The sequence below is a fragment of the Pezoporus flaviventris genome, unplaced genomic scaffold, assembly GCF_033815535.1.
Source record: "Pezoporus flaviventris isolate CSIRO_AGI_PZ_B2104156 unplaced genomic scaffold, CSIRO_AGI_Pfla_v1 ptg000040l, whole genome shotgun sequence".
NCBI classification, from domain to species: domain Eukaryota; kingdom Metazoa; phylum Chordata; class Aves; order Psittaciformes; family Psittacidae; genus Pezoporus; species Pezoporus flaviventris.
In genome coordinates, this window is record NW_026892588.1 from 4,677,726 (window position 1) to 4,705,118 (window position 27,393).

At 40.2% G+C, this 27,393-nt stretch overlaps 1 protein-coding gene and 1 long non-coding RNA gene across 11 annotated transcripts in view; one reads left to right on the plus strand and one right to left on the minus strand.

The window, feature by feature from the left end:
* Positions 1 to 27,393, plus strand: part of LOC133275512 (uncharacterized) — a 51,353-nt gene that overhangs the window by 22,432 nt on the left and 1,528 nt on the right. For 2 of the 4 annotated variants that reach the window (XR_009745560.1, XR_009745557.1), the window contains exons 1-2: positions 7,583 to 7,810; positions 12,288 to 12,384. This is a non-coding gene — a long non-coding RNA (uncharacterized LOC133275512). Of the gene's footprint in view, positions 1 to 7,582; positions 7,811 to 12,287; positions 12,385 to 27,393 lie in introns of those variants that run through there. The other 2 variants (XR_009745559.1, XR_009745558.1) reach the window with 1 other exon arrangement.
* The window catches only part of CDC7 (cell division cycle 7), a 40,242-nt gene continuing 33,736 nt past the window's right edge, over positions 20,888 to 27,393 (minus strand). For all 7 annotated transcript variants that reach the window (XM_061465519.1, XM_061465517.1, XM_061465521.1 and 4 more), the window contains 4 exons: positions 27,084 to 27,262; positions 25,769 to 25,851; positions 22,795 to 22,944; positions 20,888 to 22,056 (listed from right to left, as the gene is read on the minus strand). In XM_061465519.1, the coding sequence (XP_061321503.1) occupies positions 21,689 to 22,056; positions 22,795 to 22,944; positions 25,769 to 25,851; positions 27,084 to 27,262 (780 nt within the window). In that variant the 3' untranslated portion in view covers positions 20,888 to 21,688. The remainder of the gene's footprint in view (positions 22,057 to 22,794; positions 22,945 to 25,768; positions 25,852 to 27,083; positions 27,263 to 27,393) is intronic.

Consider the following 27,393-nt stretch of genomic DNA (forward strand, 5'->3'; position numbering starts at 1 on the left):
TGATTTCAGGATGCATGGTAGTGCCTTGCTGCCTTGCACCTCTGCAGCACTAATGCCTAGATCTCTGTTGATTTTGATACATACAAGTCACTTGGAGACACTACATCAGGTAGCATGCCATGGGGATGTGGGCTCTTTCAGTGTCTGAGCAGAGAAAAGAGATCACAGCTTCTTTCAGAGATCAAAAACAGCCTCTAAATCAAGCCTTGGTATGGGAGTCAGAAATGCATTTGGTGAAGAAACAAGAAGTGACCATGCTGTTCTCCATGTAGCACTTAGCACTAAGTTGCTAAGAGTGATTTCAGCTATAAGATGTCTCTATAAAAGCTTTTTCAAAGCTCTTTGGTCACTTAACTTAGCAAATCCAGTCTTAACCAAGATAGGAAAAAGTATTACTTAACCTAAAGATATCAAAAAATCATTTGTGTAGTTAAACCAAAATGATGGAAGATTAGATTCTGACAAAAAAACATGTTAAATGAGGGTCAGGTTGCTCTCTTAATCAAATGACTTTGCCAAATATTTACTAAAATAGGACAGGCTCTTGTAAAAGTATAAATAGTTTGTTAGTTATTTAAATAAAAGATTCTTACAAACCTTATTTGGTATGATTCTTTAATAATGTTTATGACAGGCTTTTTTAATAGCAGGATTTCCATTGTGATTTTTCACTAAAAAAAAAGTCACTTTTTCCCCTGGCAAAGTAGATTTTCCCTATAAAAATTTGATAGAAAGCATACAACTTAGTAAATGATATATTATAAACACTCCATACATGAACTTTATCACTAAATAAATATTTAATTATAAAGGATGTTGCCATCTGTGGGATTTGAGTAGATATTTTGTTTCTGCACAGTAACTTGTAATCAGTAAGTTCTGAATCCCTGATAAGAAAGGACTTAGAAATGCAGGGAGGAGGGGAAATATTCTGGAAGAGAAGGCTTGCAGTCTTTTGCCCAAGCATGTTCTTTGTGCAGGCTTGTATTTTGCAGAACAAAACATATCCAGAACAAAGAAGACAGAAGTTTTTAAAAAACAGTATTAGACAATAGGTATAAGACAATGCAACATGAATATTGAGAGCAAATGTGCACATTTTCAGTGTCCTTCATCTTTCAGGTCTAAACAGGATCTAATCCTTTTGACCTCCACTATGCATGGGCCACCAGCTGTACTTGTGTACCAGCTGTGTACTTCTTAACAGGAGTTAGAAAACACAAATTATCCTTTCACAGTCCTGTATAAGGAATATAAGCACTTGTGACAAGTAAAGTGTAATTACAGCTTAGACACTTCTTAATATGTGGGAGATAGCAGAATTGTTTGATTAGGTCGTGGTGGCTTAGACGTTAACACCCCATATCTGGTGTAACTACAAATGGGATGAGGATGGAAAAGTAGTAAACGTTACCAAATATGAACACATGGGGTTTTGAAAGCATCTCTGATGAATAGATTAGGCAATGATTGCTCACCAGGAGGCTAACCTGAATCTTCTTCTTGGTCATCTTCTGTCTAGTATATTTCAAGATTCAGCAACTATAAGGCCATGGTCCATTTTAGCTGAATGGAGGATTACTTAGGGTAGAAAAATGTCATGTAAAAAAGGTTGGATTGTGTTGGAGAGAGATTAAAACAGAGACTCAGCAATTTTTTTCAGCCAATCTGTGTATGAAAAGTGATTTGGCCTGAAATCTTGAAGGCTGAACTGTCTGGGTCAAGATTTGAGAATAACACTATGTCTGTGTAAATTTTGCTGCTATTTTAGGATTCTTGATTGTGCAATCTGTAGTTCTGACGGTGAACGTTTGTGTAGGTCATTTCTTTGGCCCTGGTGGAGTGGTCATGGGAGTAAGATTTACAACACTACCAACTTCTACTTTCTAATTTTCCTATTTCTGTCCACCCTTGCTCAAAGCACCTATAGGAAGTAGGTGCATCTTGTACTAAAGCACTGACCACAAGTATAGAGACATTCTTTTCTTTCTTGATAAGAAAATGGCCTGCTTCAAAGGGATTTTCACACAGGACTTCATAGTAAGTGCTGGAACTATTGGAAGTGACTTAATCCAAGAAAGGATAGAGCCTGCTGTTCTTCAGGCAAGGTCAGAAAACCAACCAGAGTCCCAGTTGGAAGCCACCAGAAGCTCGACCCATGGAATAAAATGGTGGCTGCAGAAGCTCCATCCTGAGGTTCTGCCTGTCTGCACATCATAAAGAGTAATAGGATATAAAATTACTTTCAGTTGAAAACAAAAGATTATTGATGTGGCCATAAAAATGTGGAGTATGTTACATTCCTAAAAAGACTTGCAGTCACCCAATAGAAAACTGAAGGTAGCTAAGAGCTAGACTGCCATCTAACTCAAAGCATAATCTCCTGCAATGTTGTTTTAAAAGTCTGGATATATTCCAGATATGCGATCAGATGGTTTGAGTCCAAATGATACCTAAGCAAGTGAGGCAATAGAGAGATTAACCGTAGTTGAAGCAACTAAAAACATGTGAAACAACTGACAAAGGACCAGTAGAAATGGAAACAAACGTAAGGGGTACAAAACCATAGCAACAGTCAGTGTTGCTGGCTACAACAAGCTTTTATTAACTGAAAATAGAACTAAGTAATGGAAGGGATTGGAGAATAAAAGATAAAGGCTGTTTCAGTATTTTCTGTTGTAACCTGTGCCATTTAGGGAGGAATGCAGCAGAAAGCAGTGCATTTCAAACAAGCAATGTAAGAAGATGGCAGTAGATAATTCTGTGAATTAAATGCATTCTGCATTTAAAACTCTTCAGTGAAAGAAAATTCAAAGCTTTAGCAGTTTGCGCTTAACAGGGAAAATCCTGCTGATGTGAGCAGATTACACAGGCTCTTTCCTGTGCAAACGTCTGCAGAATGATCAATCACGATTAAATGGCAGTTTTTAACCAGCGACACTGTTTATGTGAAAGGCAATTCGTGCCCTGAAGCCATGTGAAATATAATGGCAAAGTAGGAGAAAGGAAAGATAAGCAATAGTAGCAAACTTGCAATACTTGAAAAATTAGCAAAAAAAAAAATCAAACTCAGCCCTGAAAATAGGCAACAGCAAAGAAAGTGAACAGCAGGATTATGCAATTCTGTTAATGTATTTCAAGGGCTTGGGAGTTTGCCAGTACTATGTACTATATGGCTCTACTTCAGCAGATTTTAAAGCATGAACGTGCGTTATACTTGTAGGTATTCCTGAAAAGCTGAGGTTGTGCATGTGGACATCCAGCTGGGCGCTGATGTAATGCTTCAGGTTTGTGCTCACGGGTTTCCTAGCATGCTTGTGGGTGGATTTCTTGCTGTCTTATACTGTGCTGCCATACATGCTACAGATGGTCCCCTTGTGGGCAACAAATCTGGGTCTCTATCTATGGGCCAGCTATTAACAAATCTTAGAGATTTCTACACTTTAGCAGATTTTGTAGAAGAGGTCAAAAGTGGTTTTGTGGAGAGGGGTAAACAAGTGATAGGTGTACAGACAGTACAATCACTAAATCATCCTTACTGTAGGAAACCAGACTAGAAAGCTAGGCCTACGAATGAATGCAAGGGAGAATGTATCAGTTCTGTAAGTGAAGGGTGTGTTGAGTTGAGTGAAAGAACATGTCGGATGGGGGGATGAACGGCTGGGAGTCATTTGATTGTAACACTCAGAGTGCCAGACAACAGCATCAGGATTTCTACAAAGCGGAGAAATTCTCAAGAGGGCATGTTCATCTGCTGACTTGAATGAAATAGTGGAAAGAATAACATCAGCCAAATGACTTTTATCTAGATTTGCTCCAAAGAATACTATTTGATGAGGCAAATTCCAGCATATTTGCTATAAATAAACTATTTGAGCAGTGTCAATTCCTGTCTTCTATTAGTGTTCTGCACCCCTTGTACCACAGGACACAAATCCAAGTATTTGATGGACACACAGTATGCTTTGACCAAAAAACAAAAAAGCAGAAGCACACCAAAGCAGTATTCTAAAACCTGTTGTATATTTGGAGCTGCCTTTAAACCACCTTGGCAGTGTTGTTACTTTTCCAAAAATCAAACTATTAATCAGGTATTTCTGCTCTGAACTTCAGCACCAACATAGTTGAAGTTGTAGTACCAGCAAAAGAAAAATTTCCAGCAAATACCGCTTCAAAAGCGTTGAGCTGAACAGAAGAGATCGTTTGTGTTTTAAAAACCTATAAACATGACTGCAGTAGATGTATGTGCTATATATATGCTTGGGTTGGGATTCTGATGTGCCCATTTCAACAGCTATGTTAAACATGAATTTTGATTTAATGAACTTGAAATTATAGCTTGATACTGGCTTTCCCACACCCCAGTCCTTTCATGCCCCTGTGCTTTTCTTACAGTTTACTGTCCCTTTGGTTGAATTCTTGCAAGTGTTGGTGTGGTTGTGCACTGATTCTGCCTCTCAAGTGGTGCACCAAAGTCTCCCAAACAGTGGAGGCTCCTTTGTTACAGTGATTCACTTTGCAGCAAGGACAAAAAACAAACTGTGCCAGTGTGAGAGAAAGGGGGAGAAGGAGCGTAGAGGATGCTCCGCTGCAGGAGGGGTCCTCTTAAACCAAATGTGTTTTGGAAGGAAAGGTGTTATTGCTTCATTCTTCCCCCATTGCATTCCAAGTGTTTGAAGTCTGTAGATTCCCATCACAATCTGGAAGGTAAATGTAGTGAAACCAACAATTGCTCATACTATTATTTTTAAGTGATCCTACCAGTGATTTGAGGAAACTCACAAAAAGCTGTGTGCTGTATTCTGGCTGTAAAGGCCTATGCCTTTTCTCCTTAGGACACAGAGATTATCTGTCAATTCCTACTTTATTTAGGTTTTAACTTGAAACTGAACTGTTATTGGGGACCACAAATAGCTCAGTCAAGTCTATTCTGCAAAGAGCCTCAGAGCAAAGAAGAGATTAGTCACGCCAGCTTGCCAGGAGGCTATTGCCTTATATGTAATACAGAAATTGTGAAGGAGAATTTCTGAACTATGAAACTGTGCACACTTATAGAAATACATTAATAGCAGCAACAGCATAAGGCACAAGTGAGTCAATGTTGGAGTCAGCATTGCTTCACAAAGCCAGGAGCTCGCAGCTGAAAGACTATGTTGTTGCTTTGTACTTTGGATCAAAACTGTTCTGTCATGGCTGGATCGCAACATGCTCTGAAATACCCAAATTCTGAATGGCTTGTTCAGAGAAAGGGTTTTATTCAGAAAAAAAAACCTTTGTTTATTGCTCCTCTTTATCATCTAAGAGGAAATGGTTTGCATATAGGAGGTTGTACCCAGCCCAGGATACCTGGACTGAACTGCAGGTTTCGTGGCCTGAGCCTGGAGATGAGCCAGTGCGGGGCAGTTTAGACAGTGGCTTTTTGTATCTCTGAAGTCTTCTGGTTGTACATAACCATGACGATGACCATCAGAGAGATGAGGCTTCTGTGACAATGTGCATGTGGTGTTATATACATCCCATAGTGGGGTAAAGTAGCCTAGTCACTGTTAGGGGAATGGGGGAAAAGAGACTGTTCTTCATCTGGTAGCTGCTGGCATGTATAAGCTGGCAAAATGGGTTGCCTAATGTATGCTGGTATCTTATTTAATATAGGTCAAAATATTTTCAATTACACTAGTGAAGGAGTGGTCTGAATATATCCACATATTTCCTGGACTTGTTTGGGTCTTTTTTACAAAGCATGGTCAAATATACTGTGCTTTGAAATCTAACTTTAAGTGCTTGTTAAAGTTAAATGAGCAATAAAAGCCTATTCTGTGTTTGCCTCAGTGCTCAAAGATACTCAAAACTTTACAAGCCCAGATTCTAGTTTTTAGTATCTATATTATTATTATTGTTGTTATTTAATTTAGATTTAGAAACACTAAGTACTGAAAAATACTAGATTTCTGTGATGTTTTCCTCCACACAACCACCCACAGTCCTCTGTGTAGTATAACGCCACTTTCCATTAGGGCAACCACTGTCAGGAACAAAAAATCACTATGGCCAACTATTTCCCACTGCCTCCACCTGGTCAGAAAGTGGTTGGATAAATGTGATTTAGCCTGCACACAAATGGAAGCAGGATACTGCAGGAGTTTGGGGGTTTCCTCCATTTCATTGGTATGTCAAAGAAATAGACTTGTTAAACTCTAAAAAGTTAAACTGTATTTGATTCCAGCTTCAGAAGCACAAGCAAAGGTCTAGAGAAGTAAAACTTTCCCCTCTTTGACGTTTTTCTCTGTGAGACATTAGATATAAATATTCTAATATTAATAATATTGTAATAATAAAAATCTAATTTTATGTAGAATTTAATTTTTTTTTAATGTCAATATAAAAATAAATTCAGTCAATGACAGTATATATTTTGGCCTTTTAAATACATCAAGTAGTACAATGTTGGACCCAAACTCTTCTTTCTGAGTTAGACATACCTGATTCGGACATGTCAAAAAGGTTTTGAGTTTGGGGGTTTATTTCTTTATTGCTTTTGGGGATTTTTTTGGACATTTTTCAAAACCAGCTTTTCCCTATGAGAAATTTTCAGTAAATCAGGATATTTTTTTATATCTTTTTTTTTCTTTCTCCTGAATTGAAAACTTCCTACTGAGACATTGGCCAAAACTTCTCACTTCCAGGTTTTGGTTCAGGAACTTGAGCTATCCCTAAGCTTACAGCTATTTGACAGAATGCATCCTCAAAGGAATGCTATAAAATGAAATGAAGGAAATTTAACTGAAGAAGTCCATTAAAAAAATTCCTTGATTAAGGGATAAATTGCCAATGCTAGGGAAAATCGGCCCTGAAGTTTTGCAGCTATTCACTGGGAATCTTGGTAGGGTACAAACAGATTTGGGTGAAAAGCCAGACATAGAACAGCTGCTGCTGGAAAACTGGGAGATCTTATTCTAAATACTTTAAGCCAAAAGAAATGTTTTAAAAAAAATCTGTTGTGTTTCAAAACGGTCTCATGTGTGCAATCCCATTATCTTCAGGGGAATGAAGACTATTTAACTGTTGCTAGATCGTGTCCTTAACTGGTGATGTGTTTATAATCCTGATTCAGGAAGGAAAAAAGAAAATGGAGAAAATGCTGAATTCCGGAGAATATCGGAGTTACTTGGATCTTTCACAAAAACAACTTGTTAAAAAAACAAAGGGAAAATGATCTGTCAAAAATCTGAGAGGATTTGATTTCTAAATTTATCATAACAGATGTAACTATTTCTTAATAGTTTTCTAATATAAATAGTTTTTTTAAATGAGTAACACACATAGGGAGGAGGGGTCCTGCTTATATTTCACTTTCCACCACCTTAGTGCGGGGAGGAGCTCAGTCAGTAGGAGTCCCATGATGGTGGCCCCTGTGCCAAGTTAGAGGGAAGCAGCAGAAGCGTGGATGTGAGCTAAAGGGTCAGAGTGCTGCGTTTTGCTTACAGCAAATGATGAGCTCCTTTAAAAAATGGGAGAATATACCAATGTCAGTTGTTAATCATTGACTCATGGGCAGTGCTGAGCAGAGGTGCTGTGTCTACCAGTAACATGCTGGGTGGTACAGAGTGATGGAACCCTCAGACAGTGAAGAAATGATCATACCTTGATCCTGATACAAACACTTCAATTGGGAAGAGCTGGTTTGGATTCTAGCTCTTAAGGAAAGTCATCTCAGCTAGGAGAGGCAGAAATGAAGAGGGTCACTAATGCATGCTTACTAAATAACAGTTTGTGTCAAGCGACACTGGTGGTAACTCAGGCACCTGCTTGGGTATCAGTTGGGATGAAATTCAGAGAGCAGTGGGATTTGGGAGGTCAAGTCTCCTGGGAACAGCAGGTATGGGAGCTCTGCCACCAACACTGTCCCTTTGCAGGGACATTTCTGTGAGTTGGACACTTTGGTTCTGCCTCCTGTACTAGCTGAACTTAAAAGAACTTACTGCTCTCATAATTTTGCATGTATAAATTGTTCAAAACTATCCAACTAGAATCCTTTTCCAGAGTTCCCAGGGGTAGTGATAACACTGCCCTAAATTACCAGTATGAAACTTACTATCTCTGTTATACTTAAGCTTTCATGGAAAACATGAACCACAGGCGTGGGGTGGGGAGAGGACGTGTGTGTCTGTGTGGGCACTGAGAAACGTAGCTGTCCCTGTTTTGGTGCAGCAGTTCAGCCCAGTTCCAGGGGATTTGCAAATATTTGACCTATCTGAATTTAGCCTATTGAATCCTCTATCGAATCTCTCTTTGCTTAATGCGCTCCATTTCCACAGTGCTCCTGAGTATTGGGAGAAAGCAGGTAACATTCACAGTCAGCGGACCTGCTCTGGGACTCCGGGTCTGGGCAGCCTGTCCTGCAGCAACATCTCCTGGAGACTGGAAACATTTGGGGTGTATGGTACCAGAGCCTGAGAACAAGACACCCCTCTGTAGATCCAGCACTCACAAGAGTAAACTCACTCTCCTTTTGTTACTCAGAGCAGCCATCTGGTTAGAAATGAAGCAGCTTGGAAATATTTGGGCATGGAGAAGCTGGGATAGGAGTTAGGAGAAGAGAAGGAACAATGGAGCTGGTTCGCTCTTCTGAGTCATGTTGAGTTGGAGTCCTGCTCTTGTATGTTCTGCTGCAGCCCAGTGACCCACAGGTGATTTGACTAGAGTGACCACTTACTCATCTATGCAGTGTGGTGTGCTAACCTACTTTAAAACCCTTGATTCCAGGTGAGTTCCGCTCTGCAGACCTAGCACTAGGCTTTGTTCAACGTCTGCCTCATTTGCCTTTCCCGGAGTAACTCTTTAGTGGAATAATTACTGTACAAAAGCCAAAGCCCAGCAAACTGCTCTGCATTCCAGTTTCACAGGAAGTAAAATCTGAGCTTGCCAAGAGTGCTCGCTCATCCGCGGCCACTCGGCATCCGAAATTCCCGCTCCTGTTAGCGTGGCTTTACGTAACAGGAGCATGCTGGGCCTCTGACTTCTGTTTTTTATGCAGAAAACTAGAAATGAATGTGATGTGGCAGGAAGCAGCTTGTATGAAAGGCATAGAGATTGAAAGATGACAGTAATATGTTTTCAATACTAAGTTAAAGCAATGAAATACTCACTTGAACAGCAACTCTGGGGTCCCTGAGGCTGAGTTTAAAAGGTATAAATGAAGTAAACCTCAAAAATTGCATGGTCAATTTATTTGGCAGCATAAGCTTAAATTACCCAAACAGCTGGTTTAAAAACTGGCCTCTTAATAGAGAGTCAAAGTATTGGGGAAGCTGCCTTTCTGTTTTGAGAACATGACAGTAAAAACAATAGGGTGACAATAGTGACCTCCTCCTACAAGGAGGTGAGCAGTTAAGATTTGAGCCATTCTGCTGGGGTCCCCAGTGCAGCACCAGCCCTGACCAGTGCCCCTGAGCCTGTGCTTCAGGTCAAGTTTATTAGTGCTCCTGCCTCCAGTCCTGGCCCTGCCTCCTGGATAGGTCCTGGGCCTGTGTTGTAGCCTTGTCTCCAACTCCGTCTCCTTTTGCTATTGACTGGACCCTCTGCATAGATACTGGACCCAGTTTATATCCCTTTTGCTTCACTTGTGACTGCCCATGTGCCAGCACCCAGCTCTGCCTGTCCTGTTCCCATGCTGCAAGATTATGGCATGTTGGTGAGGGGGCTGTTTGCACTGTGGTCACCTCTGCTCTTGCCTCCCATCCTCTCATGGAGCAGCACTGCTGCTACTGCTCCTACTTTTTACTGGCCTTCAGTAGGCATTTCCTTGCTGCTGAATTGCAGATGATGCTGGTGCTGGGAGGTACCAAGCAGCTGGCACGTAGCAATACATACCAACTGTGCAGTCATGTGCCTGCTGAACTCTCCTGTGCTTCACCAGACTGCAGAAGCTGATGGAAACCAACTTCATCCTGAGCAGGACTGTGCCATTTATGCATCTCAAGGGGTATCAAAACTTCTGAAGTGGCTGTGCATATACTGAGACTGAGCTGATTGCCCGCATGTTTCCTGACCTCTCTTTCAAGGTCGTATCTTTTTCCTGTGTACTGGGGGCATTGATTGCTTCTTGGGATGAGATCAGACTTTTGTTTAACAAATTTCCTGTTGTTGTAGGGACTAGAGCAGGAACAACGCTCAGTTTCGTCAGTGTTCTTCCTACAGTGTGCTACCAGGCTCTGGGGCTCTTGCTGCAACTCTGAACCTTGCCAATGTTTTTTGAGAAGTGTTTTACAGCCTGGGGTGATATTTGGAGCCCTTCAGAGCTCAACAGCTATAGTGCAGATATCTTAGACTGGAGCAAACAGAACTCTTGAGCAAGATGATGTAAGGAGGAAACTTCTTTTTTCCCCTGTATACCAGGTGTGAATGATGCTTGATGTCTGATGGGTAGGGTTGGGACTGTGGTGATCTCCCCTGCTAGAATGCAAAAAGACAGTTCCTGCGTACTTTTTCTGGTATGAACAACCTAAAACAAAAGAAAGGAAATAAAAATCCTAGCCAAGCAATAAATCAGGACAGACTGGGATCCTGCCTCCCCTGCTGCTGCAGTGGAGGATGAGGTTGGTGATGTGGGTGCTGAAGAGTAGGCTGTGCTTTACTAAAATTTGGTGTTGTGTGCATGTTCCCTTCTATCCTTCCCTCATCCTGGCTGGCCCTAAATGGCTCTGACCCAGAGGGTGAAACCTCCCCTGGTAGAGCCCACCTGAGCATTGGTACCTCCATGCTTATCATGTATCAAAGACAGGCTAACCTGACCTGAAGCAGAACCTGCAGCTCCAGCAGCACTGTAATGACTGGAAACAACCAAACACTATCTAAAAACAAACCTGTGTTTTGAAAGAAATATATAGTAAAGTCTTGCTAAAAATCAGCGAGTTCTGAACTGGGGTGTGGGATGGTCCTTTCTAAAGATGAACTAGAAATGGGAGAGGGAGGGAGACCGTGTGCCTGTCTATAGCATTAGAATCAAGATACAAAAAAGCTGGAGGGGAATTGTGCCATAATTAATCTACCAGGATGCTATAGATCTCATTTCACTGTGCTACAGTAATAACTAAATGAAAATCCAGATCATGGCTGAGCACATGAAGAAATAAACAGTTCCTGTGTATTTCAGAGAAGGATGAATTTCACGTTGCTGTGGTTCCCAGTGGTTCCTCAGTTTGCTTGGGAGATGGTTGTTATCAGGATAGTGCATTCTTTAGAGATGAACTAAACTTGTTTTTGTTTTGAAATTGCATACTTCTATCATCATCAACACCCGAAGCAAGACACTTTGTAAACTTTTCTTGTATTACAACTTTATAATGACAAACCCAGGCTAAAATAGATGTATGAAATTTAGAAGGTCATGAAGTACTGCCCTTATCTTTTGGGGTGTATTTTCTGGTTCCTCTGAAAGGATCTTTAACTCAATGCTGCAGAATTCTGGTACCTCCAGAACTGCCTCATCTGAGGGATCACTTAAAAACTATGGCTCTCTAGGGAAGAGAAGTATCTTATACACTTCTAGTGCTGTTTGTTATTATGAAAGCTAATGGGAAAATCAGGTTTGGAAAAAATATTATGTAGATTTGTGCTACTAGAAATCCAGCATTTTTATAAGGAATTTTAATCCTTTCTGCTATGGATCTGCTGTCCTTTTCTGTGTGCTTGCTGTGGGCTCTGTCTGTATGGAGGCTGTGGAAATTATGTGAAAATCCAAGCAGGGCTTTTGTCCTTTCTGCTGGCCTGACCAGCAAAGTACAGGAAAGACTCACACAGGTTATTGATCATCTTTAGATCAGATTTCAAAATCATGTGTATTTAATAGAATGAGTTTCATAAATGTCATGATATAAAAGCAATCTTTCATAAATTTTATAATCTTTTGTTGTTGTTGATATTGTTTAAAAATTGTAAATGAAAATATTTCCTAACACATTTATCTGCTTCACACTGCATTTGTTTCTGTCTAGGGCATATTTCTGATTGCCTGCACTTGTGTGTGCATTCATCACCATGACAGCTGAGTTTTTTGGGGGACCAGTCTGTTTCAGCAAACTCAACCAGGTAGGAAAGGAAGAATCTGTGAATATCACTGCAACTCTCACATGTGAAGGGATTAAATTCATTTAACCTTTTAAGAGAAAGGCTTAGGCTTTCTCCCATGGATTCTTCTTAAATGGATCATTTATCTTGCTTCTGCACTGCATGCTTCAAAACCTAGGAAGAATTAGGAAATAATTCCTTTTTTATTCTTTTTTTTTTAGCTGTGGCAAGACTTGAGCATTTGTGACCATTTTACCTCTTCCTCCCACATGACACGCACATCTGAGGCTTTGGGGACAATAAAACTGTAAGAAAAAGGTATGCTCACTGTAACTTGATTAGCAAGTCAGTTGCTGTGCGTCTGTAGTGCTAGTGAAGGATCTGTGTGCCAGTTTGTCTTCATAGTCAGTAACACTTTGCAGGAATATGCTCATTTATTCAGACTGCTTACGTACCTCTGGCACAGACACTTTCTTTAACCAGCAGATCTTGAAATCTATTTCACAACCACTCTTTTCTCTTATATGTATTGCTTGCCAACCATAATTAATGGACTGAGTTTTATAGGCAATGCATGAGCATGTTCTCTCTCTATATATGCCCTAATTCTGGCAAAAGTTGCATTGCCCAGGCCTCCCTATGAACTGTATTTCTGTATAAAATCCTAGCATGCGTGTGTGTACTGAGATGGCTGTTGGAAACTTATCTTTAAAGCTTTATTGCAAGCCAGAATATTCTGAAACTTGGCATACTGCTTTTGGAGTGGGTGCAGTTCATTTAGTTAAATCTGGGTCTGTCTCCTGCTCTCTTTTTATAGCCCAGGTTCCTCAGGGTAGAGGGAAGTACCTAATTGCAAATCTGTCTTGCCAAGTGCTTGGCAACTAGAGCTTCCCCCCACAATGGAGTTTGTCTCTAAAGCAGATAACGTCCATTTGGAATAACCTGATGTTTTAGGCTAAAAAAGGGCAGAGTTTTGAAGAATGGTTTAGAGATTAAACCCAAGTATGTGTAACACACTGATTTGTTTCCAGGCCCTGTGGATAAAATACTCTTTTAACATGTCACTACTTGAAAAGAGTGTCCTGTAGCAACCTTAACTCTATATTTTTTACTTTCTCTTGCATTTCATCCTTTCCCACTGTTGGTTTAATATGGCATTATAGGATATTTGGGTCAACAATCAGATTATGAAAATATTTTGTACCTATTTAGCACACAAATACCTATTTCATTTTCAAGAAATGTATGTGCTTTATTTGAATCAGGTAGAGTGCTCGAGTTTGAGAGGTACTTTTATGGCTTTGTGTACGTTACAGAGGTCTGGCATCTGGGTCAGGGTTTGCAGTATGTGCATACCAAGGATCCCCTATCAGCAAAGCAGAGGTACCAGCAGAATTCAGGGCCTGCGGTTGCTGCTAGTCAGTCCTGTAAATCTGCAGTACTGCAGAGTCAGCACAGGCCCCACTCGGGCAGAAACCTAAACATCTGTTTAACTTTAGGCATGAGCTTTAAGCTTCTCTCACATGACCTACTAAGTAATGGGGGGGCGGGTTTGTTTGTAATCACTGTACTGGGTGCTTTACTTCATCAGGTTGTGCTGTCGAAGCACTTTTCAAGCAGGATGGAGTTTGTTCCTTACCTTCAGACTGTCTTTTCATAGTGTGGCAAGACATAGGCATGCAGCCCCAAAATTTCTCTCTTCCTTTTCTTTCTCTTTTCTGTCTCTCCATATGTTAGGTTTGCAGAGCAGGGGGAACCTTGGGTGCCCCAGCCTAAAAGAGAGCTGTAGCTTGTTCATATGAGTCTCCAATCTGGACAATCAAGAGATGGGGACTGCAGGGCTGCTGCATGCACACCTGCCCCAGCATACAAATAGCCTATAAAATACTCCGAGTGTTCTCATTTCATATTGAGGTAGGGTGGTGTGCCCAGTAATACTTCCGTGCGTAGGCTGACCAGCAATTCCTGCAATTATCTGAGGAGTCTGGCTGTGAAAACTTGCAGTGGGCTTGCTCCTTCTACTCCTCCAAGCTATGAAAACAAATTGCTCTTCCTTTTGGACTGAATTCCCTTCCCATTTCATTCTGTTGCTGCTCCTCCTGTGTGTTTCTCTCTCATCTATTTTCTTCTGGGTTTTGCCTGTCCAGACTCTTCCTGCATTCATGCTGATCATTAGCTGGAATAGGCTGTGTAGAAATATTCTATATATTATTTATAATAAAGGTCTGAATTAAAACCTCAGTTGTCCCAGCAGGGTTATAGGGAACCTTTTGAGAAGAACTATGGCTGAATATGTTTGGAGAGGATGACATTCTTGCTCTGACACTGATGTGATACCTGAAAAACTACTGACAAAATAGCACTAGTCTGCTGAACACTTTTGGTTGAGCTCTGTTCTCCCAGACAGTGGAAACTGTTGCTTTGTTCCATTCAAATGATAGAACTCAATTTGAAGGCCTCTTCTGACTCTTTGGTCACTAGCAAGTTTGGAAAAGTTAAATATCCCTCCTGTGCTTAGGTCTGGTATACTTAATTATGCATTATCTATTTGATAAACTCATTTTTGGGAAGATGAATGTAGAAGTGAAAGGAAGGGTGCAGGGGGGAAACATCTTTTGCTTATTGCCATTAGGAAGACTTCATTCTGAACCAAGGGAAATATGGCTTAACAACAAATGACATGTTTCTGTGAACAGACCAACAGGAAGATCTCCCTCTATCTGTGTGGGGGATGTTAATGATTCATTACAGCCTGTTTGATGGGAGTTGGAATTTATTGTGGTATCTGGTAGCATCCATCGTTCAGTTCTTCATCTGTTTTGATAAGGAAAAAATCCTGTGCTGTTGTATCCAGCTCTGTTCCTCCTGATAAATAAGCTGCATATCTTTAAAAGCCATCTATTATCCTCTGTTTGTCAGTTTTATAAACTGGAAAAGATTAGTGGGAGCAGAAAGAGAGGATTGCTGATTATCTGAACCAGTGTTAACTGTTGAAGAATGATTTCTTCTGCTGGGCCATAAGCAGTGCCCTGGAAGAGCTGCCCTCTTGGTAACCACCGCCTCAAGGGCCTGTGGCCAGCAGAGCTCCTCCTCTGCACCCACAGCTCCCTTACTCAGTCATACAGGTCACTTTAAACTGTGTCAGCTCCAGTGCTTCTGGGACATGAGTTGCCTGTGCCCCCAGACACTGAAACTAGCAGAGGTAGCTTAGCGCTGTGTCCTGCTTTCCTTCATCTCTTCCTTAGCAGACTTCCAGAAAGTGATGGGCATGGGATGCCTGCCATCCAGGCACATAAAGCTGGAGAACAATCACGGCCATCTAGAGCTGACCTACTCCAGCCTTGGCATCTGACAGTGCTTCATGAAACGTACATACACACAAAAATGAGCCTGTGAAGCCATCTCAGGGCACTGCTGATCAGTGTTGTCCTGCTCTCCAAAAGGTGAGCACTCCTCTACCACTGTCTGTAATGATTGCAGGTGTTGCGCTCCCTGAATTTTCTTTTGACCTCTTATTTAATGTAGTCCTTTTTTTACAGAAGCTTTTACAAAATCCTTTCTCGTAATTCCCAGAAAACTCATGAGGAGGAATTATTTTCCAAACTCCAGTTTGTTGCACTGGAAGATACAAAATAGACCTGCTGGGATTAACCCAAACAACATGCACTTGGCTGAATCACAGCACTGAATATTTCTCCCCTGGATATTCTGAGGCTTCTTTGAACACTTCAAATTAGCATTTCACTTAGGCTGATACCAGCAATAGGAGATGAGTGATGTTAACATTTGAAAGTTATGTGGTAAATCTAATTTTCAGGTTTGCATGCCACAGCTTAGCATGTACTGAGGCACTTAAAACTGACATATGGATGTTGTAGCTACAATTTAAATGTGTGGTATATCTCAGCATTTCATGGCCCTGATACACAAGTCTTAGAGGTAAAACTAATGAGTAATAAGCATGATGGTACAGCTTCCTCTTTTGAATGAGTACGTATTTGTACTTACTCAAATACCACCTCACAAACTGTGATTACGGTCAGTCAGCATGTGAAAAAGAATTGGTTTGGTAAAGGAATTTTAAGTTTTCACCTCAAATTTTACTGTGAGGCTGTAGGCAGACTCAAGCATGTCCAGAGGATACTCTCATCTCCAAGGATCAGTATGTAGTCCTAAAGGGGGTGTGAGAGCAGGACCTGTGTGGTTTAGCAGCAGTCAGCTGAAGTGGCACAGTGATGTCCTACCAAATTCATGAGGATTCAAAATGGGCAGAAGCAGTTTTATTAAACAGCTTAACGTGTTCTATGGAATTTGTAGATGATGGATCTTCATGGGAATGTCTCAAGGAAAAGCGCTAGATTAAGTTGCATTTTATAAGCTCTGACACAAGGCCAGGGAATGCAGTTCTGGAGCACTATTGGTCCAGTGTATTTGCATAGACGTCCAAAATAATTTAGCAGGGATTCTGCAGTCCTCATTTTGCTGGCTGTTGGGAGACTTACTGTATACCAGTCATAATGCATCAAATTAATCAGATCATTGATACTTAGCAAACAAAAAGCATAGCAATCAGGAGGTAACCCGAACCTCTCTCCCCTCCCAGAATAGGCTGCCTGTAAGTGAAAATTCCACAATACTGTGATTCTTTTTAACAAAGGCAACGGGGGTAAGTACCTATAAATCCAAACTATACACTGTTTTTTCATGAAACAACTATAATGAATGTGGCTCAAGTTACAGAGTTAGTTGCAAGCAGATCCACAATGGAAAACATATGCCAGGTTACACGTGTGAAGGATCCCAGCAGGCGATAACCACTGGGCTATAAGCTGTGTGCAGGACAGTTCTGCGCCATGGTGGATTTACTGTGGTAAACTCCCCTGGTTCAACCCATTAAACCAGAAAGTACTAAAGGAACAAAAAGATTCCTGATCTGAGCCCACAGGAATGGAAAGTACAAGAGATTTTATCAATGAGCTGCTTCCTGCTAGACGTGACCCATAGCACTCATTAAACCAAATTATATAAACTTTTTCTCATAAAAAGGGAATTTCCTTAAAATATTCCCATTTTCAGGCCACATCCTAGCTCTTCACATGAAGAAGTAACACTAATTATGCATTGTTTGTTACAAGTAGTTTGTTCATGCCATATGAAAGAAATGGATTGAATGGTCACCTTGGGTAAAGCACTTCTTAGCACTAGTATTTTTGGAACAAAGGTATAATTAGAGCTTAGATTAAAATCTGACTCTTCTGACAACCATGGAAGAACTTCCTGCAAGAAAGCAAATAACATGTAACAAAACCACCCTCTTCCCTGCCATAGCCCCACAGGAGAATTTAAGTCTTTCCAGAAATGGAATAAACAATACTCTGGGGATACTCAGGAATGTTAGTAGTGGTTAGTTTTTAACATGATACACTAAAGCATTGTATAGGGATAAAATTCCTGCAGAGTCAAAGGACATGAAAGTGAAAAGGGCTGAGTCATGGAGAGGCAGAATTAAGTATACAACAGGCCCATTTAAATCCCCTCTGTTATCTGGGTTACGCTGTGCCTTCCTGTTGCAAAATACCCAGTTTACTGGACCCTCACCTCAGTGGTACCAGAATACTTTTGTTCCCAGGGTAGCAGGGCTCTATAGACTGGCCTTCAGAAGCATACGATCAAAGGGACTATCCAATTTCCACCCACTGTGCGCAGGCTGCCAATTTAAATATTTACTACCCCTTGAGCTGGTCAGGCAGGAACGCAGCAGCAGAGAGGAGTATGAACAACGTATGTACTGCCACTGACCTGGTACATGTTCTGCTCTCTGGAAAAGGGACGAGGAATTTGAAGCGAACGTTCTGTGGCTACATTAGTAGAAAAACTCGCTGTGTGTTTTAAGAAAACCCCAAACATACAAACCCAAAGAAATTAAGCCCCATTTACAAGTCTGCTGCAGTAAGAACACTGCTTGAGTAATGCCTTGGGGAACTGTCCTTGCTATAAGCCTAACAATTGAGATCTATTGTTCCATTATAGAAAAGGAATTCATTAAGCCATTAAGTATTAATTTCCTTTCAAACACTGTTGTTCTATGAGGCACACTCAATAGCTGGTAATTTTCCCCCGTAGCTGAAGCAGCTTTGAAATGTGGTGATAAACTGAACAAGTGGGAGAAAACTGGCTTGGGTTTTTTTGCTTCTCTTGTGTGCTCTGCCTTCAGAAGGCAGGAAAATTTCAGGTGTGCCTGCTAAATGCGAACGCTTTCTTTTCCATGTGTTACCTAGTTCAGAAGAACATACCTCTTCATCACCAACAAATAGTTGAGGCGAGCACTAAAGATTTTGTCTTTTTCTGTGTATTTTGCAGCCTGGTAGAAGGTAATGGTCAGAGATGCTAAGAAAATAACACATCTTCATAAAGGGAATATTTTCTTGCTTGGCAGTTATATCCAAAATGAGCTGTTGGACTGTAGCCAGAACAGATTAGAGAGTTCACTGTGAGTTCGATGTGTGTTTTATTTCTGAAAAACCACACTGCACCAATTGCTAGATTACCCACGCCAAAGGCGCTTTGCAATGAAAATCTCCTTCGTATTCTACCTTAAGGTCCAACATAGCTCCTGACCATAGGAACTTGGCTGGATATTGGGCAGTTATGGAAACACTTTAGGATCCCATCACACCTGGTAGCCTCAAGAGGCTACTTGAGGATAAAGGGGAGCCTTTTGCACCTGCACAGGAAGTCTCAGCTGCATATTGCTTTTACTTTCTGGAGAGCAGAGTATCTAAACTCTGCCTGTGGCAAATACATGAAATAAGGAGCATACTGATTATTTCCAGACGGAATAATGACTCCCCATTTATTTTTGTTTCATCCACATAGTACTTTGCTTTAAATAAACACTTGGGTACAATCTCAAAAGTGATCTGACTACAAACTCAATAGAATTTTGTTTAATTTATTCACTATTATCAGTATTAGCCAGAAAAACTTTATTGTCTTGCACGCATTTCCTCGAGCACTCTTTAATAGGATGCCCTCCCGTTTGCTAGTTTTCATTTACAATTAGGAAAAATACCATAAACTTAATGCATGCCACTATTTCCTAACCTGGTCTGGCTTAGCACCGAGACTAATCTAGTGTTCTCTCCGGTAGATACACAGATGGATTTAGATTTGCTCCCAGCATTCTGTTCTCAGGATTTTAGGTATCAGTTTCTCTTCATCTTTCCAAGTCTGTGCTGCTTTTTGCTGCCATTTTTGCTTTCTAATTGATTAATATCGCTATTGTAGCATGATGGCCAGCACCTAACAGTAACCCAGCAGCTGCCTCACCACCACTGAACATGTGTTGCAGCAATGGCATTTCTATGCAGTTTCTTCTAAATGCAGCTCTCATGGTAGGAGATTCACATCCAGTTTATAAACATCTCAAATAGTGTAATTAAACTTTAAAGGAATATGGTACTTGGCTCTTCCCTATGGCGTTGAGGGATTTGTAGAACCATAGGGGAGAGCAGCAGAAACTCAGTGACAACCACTGCTCACCTCTAATGTTTCCTTAATTCTCTCTCTCCATTGAGAGTCTATTGCATTTTACTTCTGGCTTTCATTCTTTTGTAGAGTGCTACACTAAGTACTTCATAATCATATGCTTGTTCAAACAAATTATTCTATTCACTTTATCCTTCTCCTAGAAAAAAAAAAACCAAACCTCTCTGGATTTTAACCTATTTATTATTTAGCCTATTTAATAGGTATATGGAAGCAGGAATAACAATGTATTCTTCTAGCACATTATGGAACATATAAAGCTTAGAATTGTTCCTTACAGAATTCTGTTTACCCCTAAAGTTTTGATAAACACACCATCAGCAATGATTTTTCCCTGTTTGGCTGTTAAACTGCTGCAATGGTAACGTTTGCAGTGCTGGCTGCAAGGAGCTGCTCAGTGCTGTGCCTGGCAGGGAAGCTTGAAGAGCTGAAGCCCTTTAGAAAGCTCAACAATAGATAGTTAACATATTTTTGCTTCTTGTCAGCTAGTGCTCTCATTAGAACATAGACAGCGTGAGTGAACGTAGGAGGAAACAATACATCTGGAGACACTGGCAAGACAGCATTGCTTGCCAAATTTGGCCACAGTTCTTTTAGACAAATAATTTCTCAGTGACGTGCTGTGTTTAAATTACATAAACAGCAAAAATGACCAAGACCTGGGGCTTGTGGGCTTCAAGAGTTTCTGCAACCAATATTCTGACATGTGCAAGGATTTTTCTCCAACAGCTGATGCCAGGAACACAGCAAGGTTACCCCCACTTTGTGTGTGTTGTAGGGTCTGAATAGACTGAAATGTCTCTGGAGCCCCAGCCCTGGTCAGGACCTTTGCACTATCAGAACCACCAGCTCATATGATAGGACTTATGTAGGAGTTATCAAAGCAACGGTTTGTAACCTCTTATACCAACTCCATTAGCATTTCAAGAAAGGCACATGGAAAAACACTGTATAAAGTTTCAGCCTCCAGAATTATCAAGGGGATTAGAGTAACTTTTGCTGAGCATAATGTAACTTACTTTGCACATTGAAAGTATGGGGTTATTGGTTGGTTTTTCTTTTTAGGACCAGAAAATAGCTCCTAACTCTGTGGTAAGACTTCCTTGATAATTAAGATACTTCCACTTTAACAGTTGAATACACTAGAGCTATCTGAAAAGCGTTTCTATCACTGAGGAATTTATGCAGGAAACAAACGTGCACGATTCTTCCTGAACAGCGCCATCCCACAGGAAGACCCTACCTGACTTTTATAGAACATCTCGAGACAATCTTCTGAAGCTGTAAAAACAAATCCTTTATTTAAAAGATATTATTTTTAAAAAATCAGTTTCCATAACAGAAATCAAACCTATGTACATCACATGAGACATTCTGAAGGCAGGAGCTGTTGAATATTGACAGTTACCCATGGCACTGAGGAAACATGGGCTATGCAAAATTACTAACTGCATTTATTACTATTGCCTGCATAGGAAAGCCCAGACAGGAACAAAAAATGCACTTTTAAAACAGTTATGCTTTCCTTTTGATGATACAACCCCCATCACCTGGCCTCTCCTCCAGCAACACTCTCAAAGAAACCCTGCTCTCTGAAAACAGTCAAAATGAACACACTTTGTTCCACTGTCAGTCCCCCATGTACTAATGGGGAACAAGGCAGAGATGCAAGTATGGCAAAAAGTCTCTCAAGCACTTCCATATTTCAGTTGTACCTTAAGGCAAGTTTGTAAATTTTAAGGGAATATCTTGAGAATTAAGCACAGAGCTTGTGAAATCCTTTTTCTTTGTAGTTTTTGATCAAAGTTAACTTTCTCAGAGAACAGGTAAGCATAGCAATAACCCCTCACAAGTGTCTTAGGATAAGACCGTTAGTGATGTTTATGTCATTTTTACATCTGCAAGTATTAAACTGACATTTGCAGTCCAACTGTACAAGGCAACTTCAGTAGTTGTGTGCACAGTGTGATGGCATTTCACAGAGTGTAAATGTTGAGAGCAACGAGGCAAAACTATCTCAGTATCCCATTTCCACATAAAATGCGCAAAAGGAAGAACAGACCATAGGATCTTCTCAGAGTTTCACGTCTTTAAAAAAAGGATGCAGCAAAGCCTCTTTTGCAGTTATTCTTGTTGCAGGGTTTAAGTCTAGTAGCTTGTCAAGTAGGTCATATGCTTCATCAGGAACCTGATCCCATCCTTTCATGACTGTTGCCTTCATTTCTAAAGCACCATCACCTTCCGGAAAACTCTTTAACTGTTGAATTTGCTTTCCAAGTGGCGCAGGAGCACACAATTTGTCTGGCAAAGCTGAGTCATTTCCAGCTTTGCCGGGCACTTCATCCTGGGATCTCATACAGCTGCTATGTGTTCCTCTCAGCTTCTCACAGAGGGTTCTTAAGTTTTGTGCTGGGACAACTTGAGTACACAGAACTGATTTGCCTAGAAATAAAATTACAGGAAGCAATGTTATATCTTCTATGCAACTGTAACAGAATTCTAAGTTTGTTTCAGAGAAACTTCATGTCTTACACCTCTGGAGAATAAAATTACATGCTGTGTTACACTGCCAGGTAGCAAGTGCTGCAGCATTTGGCCTGCAAACAATTAGGGGAATGGTTATTTCGGTTCTTCGTGTGTTTGGTGGGGGTTTTGTTGTTTGGGGTTGTTTTTTAACAGGCCATCTGTTGGGATTTGGTTTTGTGTTTTCTTTTCCTAGCCCTTTGGGGAGGGGAGGTGGGCAGGAAGCACGGTTTACATCATCTGAATATTAAGTCATATTGACATAAGCCTCCAGGGCAAATTTTGCAGGAATAGAAATGTTTCCCTCAAGAATTCTAACTAAATGCCAGCAGAAAACATTTAGTTGGCATGTTTCACCTTGAGTGGCCTTGGCTTAGTGAAAAGTAGTAGAAAGGTTGGGAAACCTATGGCAAGAAGTGCCCTGTATGGGAACTATAAAATATAGAAAAATACAAAGCTTTCTTAAAACTCTGTACATATAGACCACTGCTTTCAGTATTTTACATGCAAAAAGCATGATTTACCCCCAAGATGACTTGCAAACCTATAAATGTATTTATATATATATTAAAAACCTCATAGATTGTAAGTCACTGCATGAAACTGTGGACCAAGCACACATTTTCCCCTCTTCCCCATTAATTAAGGTTTGCATACCAAAAGTTTTAGCAGCCTGAATGGTTTCTCTGGATCCACGAACTGTCATGATTTGTGCCAAAGCAGTTAAATCATCACTTGCTTTGTAAAACGGATACCGTCCACTGAGCAGAGAAAGGAATACAATTCCTGCAGACCACATGTCAATAGCTGGAATAGAAAGCAAACTTAGTGATAACTAAACACAGGGTTTGATCACAAACAAAATCATAAGTTTCTGTAGAATATACTATGACCTGAAGAGCTTCTGTCAGGAGAAGGTTCTGTTCTGAAGTGCTAACTTTGGTCACACAGATAACACTTCAGCAATGGAAATAGCTATTGAAGATGCAAAGGGACTGTTTGAGATTTTCCATAGAATTCATGTGAGTAATTCCATTAACTTGCTAAATTCATAATGTGCCAAAGCAATGTTTGAGGTTGTTTTACCCATGGTGATGAGAGGGGGCAAAAAAATGACTAGTTTTGATATGAAGAAAACCTTATCCAAGGATCATAAATAAAAATTAACCCACAAATGAATGCAAATCTGACTTTTTCTGGTGCTGAGACTGCCACAGTTAGGCAGTACTAGAGAAATTTATCTTGCTATGAACTTTGTTCCTCTTGAATATGAAATCATTTGACAAGATAGCCACTTTAAGAACTGTAATAGTAGAAGTTATTCATCACTTTCATTGTGTTATGAAGAGTACAGAGAGTGCTCTGGGGATGGACGCCAAAGCATGATGGAAACTTTAATACTGAAAGTTATGAGAATACCTGTCTGCCATAAGTTTTTGGCTCACTGAGGTGCACGGTTTGTGAGATGGCAAGGAAAGTGCAGGAGAGAGTTTGAAAGGTTCTCAAACTCTGAAGAGAAAAAAATAACAATTGAGAAATAAAGTCATAGTTATTCTCCTCTAACTAGTAAAATAGGCAGTAACTAATTTGAATGCTTTAGTTAGAAATACTATTAGCACAAGACTTAGGGGGGAAAAAGAGTATTAGGCTGACTTCGGTTGCAAAATCAGATTCTAAGTCTTTCAAGGAAAAAATAACCCCCAAGTTAATAATTTGGCATAATTTACGGTGGAAAAAAGTTGTATCTTCTTAGTTCCTGTAAAAAAAAAAACACATTATACTATTACTGTATCACTGTTGAAAAGACCATACTCTCTGTCTGAGGTGGTGTACATCACCCCAACTGTGTGGTAGGTCAGGATCTTTAAAGAAGCTTAATTACTCATGCTGAAATTAATAGCCATTATATATCTGAATGGCTGGTAAATCCTGGCCCTACAGTTCTGGTAGAGCTGGGATCATGAGCACACTGCAAGATCCTGTGCAATGACATCAAAGTCATGACTCTATGCTTTGGTCTAGTGACAACCAGTGGGCAGACTGAGGAAGGGGGAACAGAGGGAAAAGCCGAGTTAAAGTGTCACTGGTGCCGTATAACGTCAGTTTTGGGGTTTAGGTTGTATTCCCTGCACTGTAAGCCTGGATCAGACTCACTAAAGTAGCTCTGGATAGAGTCAGCTGGATCCATCTGGTAACTTGGTCTCAGCACAGAGACCAAAACTAGTAGTAAGACTGGCAAAAATACAAGGAGGTGACTGCAGGAGCCCCAGATGGAAGTGGACAAGACTTGTTAGTTCAAATACAACATCATCTCATAAATATTAGTATTAGTCTACGCAGCTTTAATGAAGGCCTTTGTTGACATACAAGAGCTTGGGACCAGTGAGTCAGTACTTTCAGGGCTGTTTGTGCCACACCCAAGGCTTTCCAGATTTATCCATATTCTTTGTAATCCTGCTCTCCGTTAGAGAATAGAAAGTGGTCTGAAAGCGTATTTAGCACCAGCATGCGTCCAAGATTTCCTAGGTATGTCTTCTTTCTGCCTAAATTCTGTCTAGACAGGCTCAGAGATCGTCTAAACTTGTCCTGGATTTCTGGATGTCTTCTGGCCCATAAAGCTGGCTGTTACAGCACAGGCATACAGACTCCAAACAGCCTGCCGTGCCTCTCGAAACCCCAGTCATGCCCCCAGCACAGATGTTGTTTCAAACAACATTATGCTATTTGGGGATAAGCTGATCAAAGACATTGTATGCACACTCAGAAGAGACTTAACACATTTTAAGTACTGCAAATTGACAATTTTGTCAAAAGATATTCAGCAAAAAAGTAGCTAATTTTATTTTAAATCAAATTTTTTACAATGTTTGTATTTATTCCCCAGGAGTGAAAGCTCCTGTCATACACCAAATGTTTAACAAGTAACTTTGCTTTTCTTTGTCCTCCATTCTCCAGGTAGGCATAATCTCTCCCATCCTACTTGTATCAGTTAATGCATTAAAGCGTCCCTCTGCTCTGCACTGGTATTTTCCCAGACTATTGAAACTTCACTTGCTAGTTTTTAACCCTGAGAAATTAAAAATGCAGTAAGGAAAGAAGCTGTCCTTCACAGACCAGCTATTTAAAGCAACAGCAAAAAGGAAAAAATCTGATAAAAAGTATTGAGCAACGATTTCTAAAACACATTTGTAATTATACCATTAACTGCCTGCTATGACAGCAAACTACATGTGACAATCTGACTAGAGAAGTCTAAAGTTACGAACTCTCCCTCAGATTTATTCATGATTTTATTTGAATAAACAAGCCTGTAAGCCAAGAAACTTGAGAAAAATTACAGCTTAGTTTTCTTTTAAAATGCACTGTGTTCAACTCCTGCACACAGCACTGCCCCTAAAGTGAGTAACGACACATTCAGGTTTCAAACACAGGAAAAACATTCCTAACTTGTTCTTACTCTGAATAATACTTTTAAGTAAAATCAGGAAATGCTTCATGAGTGTTAGAAGGGATGATAAAATGAATCTCACAGGTAAACAAAAATCCTCCCATAAAAAAGACAACATAATATGCGTAAGTAACAACGATCAAAAGGTGAAAATGGCACTGGCTTCAGTCTGTGGTGCATTACCTGTGGTCTGAGTGGGGCACTTTGTTAATACTTCTGGTGCTCTGAATCCTGGTGTTCCTGCCCTGGGAGCAACTTGCTGACACCTTTTAATAAGAGATAAATACGTTCAGAATATAAAAGTTGATAAATAGCTCTAACTATAGTAATGCTAAATATTACTCGTGTAAGATATGCAAACAGCCTAACCCAGTCTTACCCCAGTTGTATAGGAGTTTGAAGTGTCTTATAATTACCTAGTATAAAATTATGTTGTATAAGATAATTATAAGCCTTATTCTATTATTATATTATTTTTATAGTTATTATCTACCATAAGGTAATGCCACAGAAATACTTATTGCGTACTTCACTCACAATGACCTTTTTTAGTTTCATTCAACAGCGGCACTGTTTTTGCTAAAGGCTTCTTTCCATAGGAAACCTTATAGTTGAGACTGATTAACCAAAGGCAAAAATATGCACTAGGTTCTTGAATGAGGCTGGTCTCGCCTCAGGACTTTGTATTAGTCCACAGCAAACTAATGTTCACTATTTCTGAATGCTGACAAGAGATCACTTTTCATTAGATTACCTAAAAGGTGTGAGATTGTCGTTATTTAAAAAACCCCAAAATACTTTCCAGAGCTTTCTTGTATGACCTCCTTCTATGGCCACTTCTGAGTTGGGCAAATTCCTCAAGTTTGAAGTTGATAACACCGTATTTTGACAGTCTGGGAAGAGGGGACCCCACAATTTCATGGCTATGCCTAGTAAGCAGAATTCTCTGCCTTAATCTGTGTGCCTTAATGTGTAGATAAAAGGCAGTAGCAGATCCTAACCAAAGCTAACTGCAGAGGGATGTAGTTGAGCTGAGTTACTAAGATTCTCTAACCTATTATTAAAAATTATAAAAAAAGCATTATTTTTAAATGAACAAATACAAACAGTCAGATTTCCCTTTTAAGTTCCATGATTTCCACAATCCAAACCATTGGCTGATTCAGGCCTGTTAAACAGGTAACTACTAATGACAGATTGATGTATTGTCTGCTTTAAGTGTTGGAATTAATTCAAGCAATTTTCTACAACGCATGAAGGTGGATAATTAAATACAACGAAATCATTAGCAGTGAATCCTTCTTGCTGCAGACAGTGAACCAATTAGTCCATGAACTCCATGAATGTTTCTTGTTTAAAAAGAGAATGCTCAGCGTTTTAAGGGTTGCACAGATCAAATGCGTTTTTTTACCTACTTAATCAGCTGTCCAGAAATCCACGTTTCTGACCCTGCTTGACAGCACACAGGCAATTTTACAACGTTATCAAAGCAAATTACCTTGAAAGGCAAACACTGCAAACTCTGTCTGTTGCGTAACAGTCACAGGTCAGGTTTGAGGGACAGGCACTGGCAGCTTTCCTGGCTGCCCCATTGCTCACTGCTTTGGTAGAAATAATCTTCTTCTTTGTTACTAACTTCCTAGATGAAACATCTATCATCTTGGATTGTTTTATGAGCTGCAATGTAGATATTTCAGAGAAGGTGACATATTTAAGAAACTTCCCTTTTACATACAAATAGGCCAGTTCCTAAAATACTAAGACTGAAGAGATGCTCAGGAGCAAGAAGCTGCAATTTTAGAACAGAA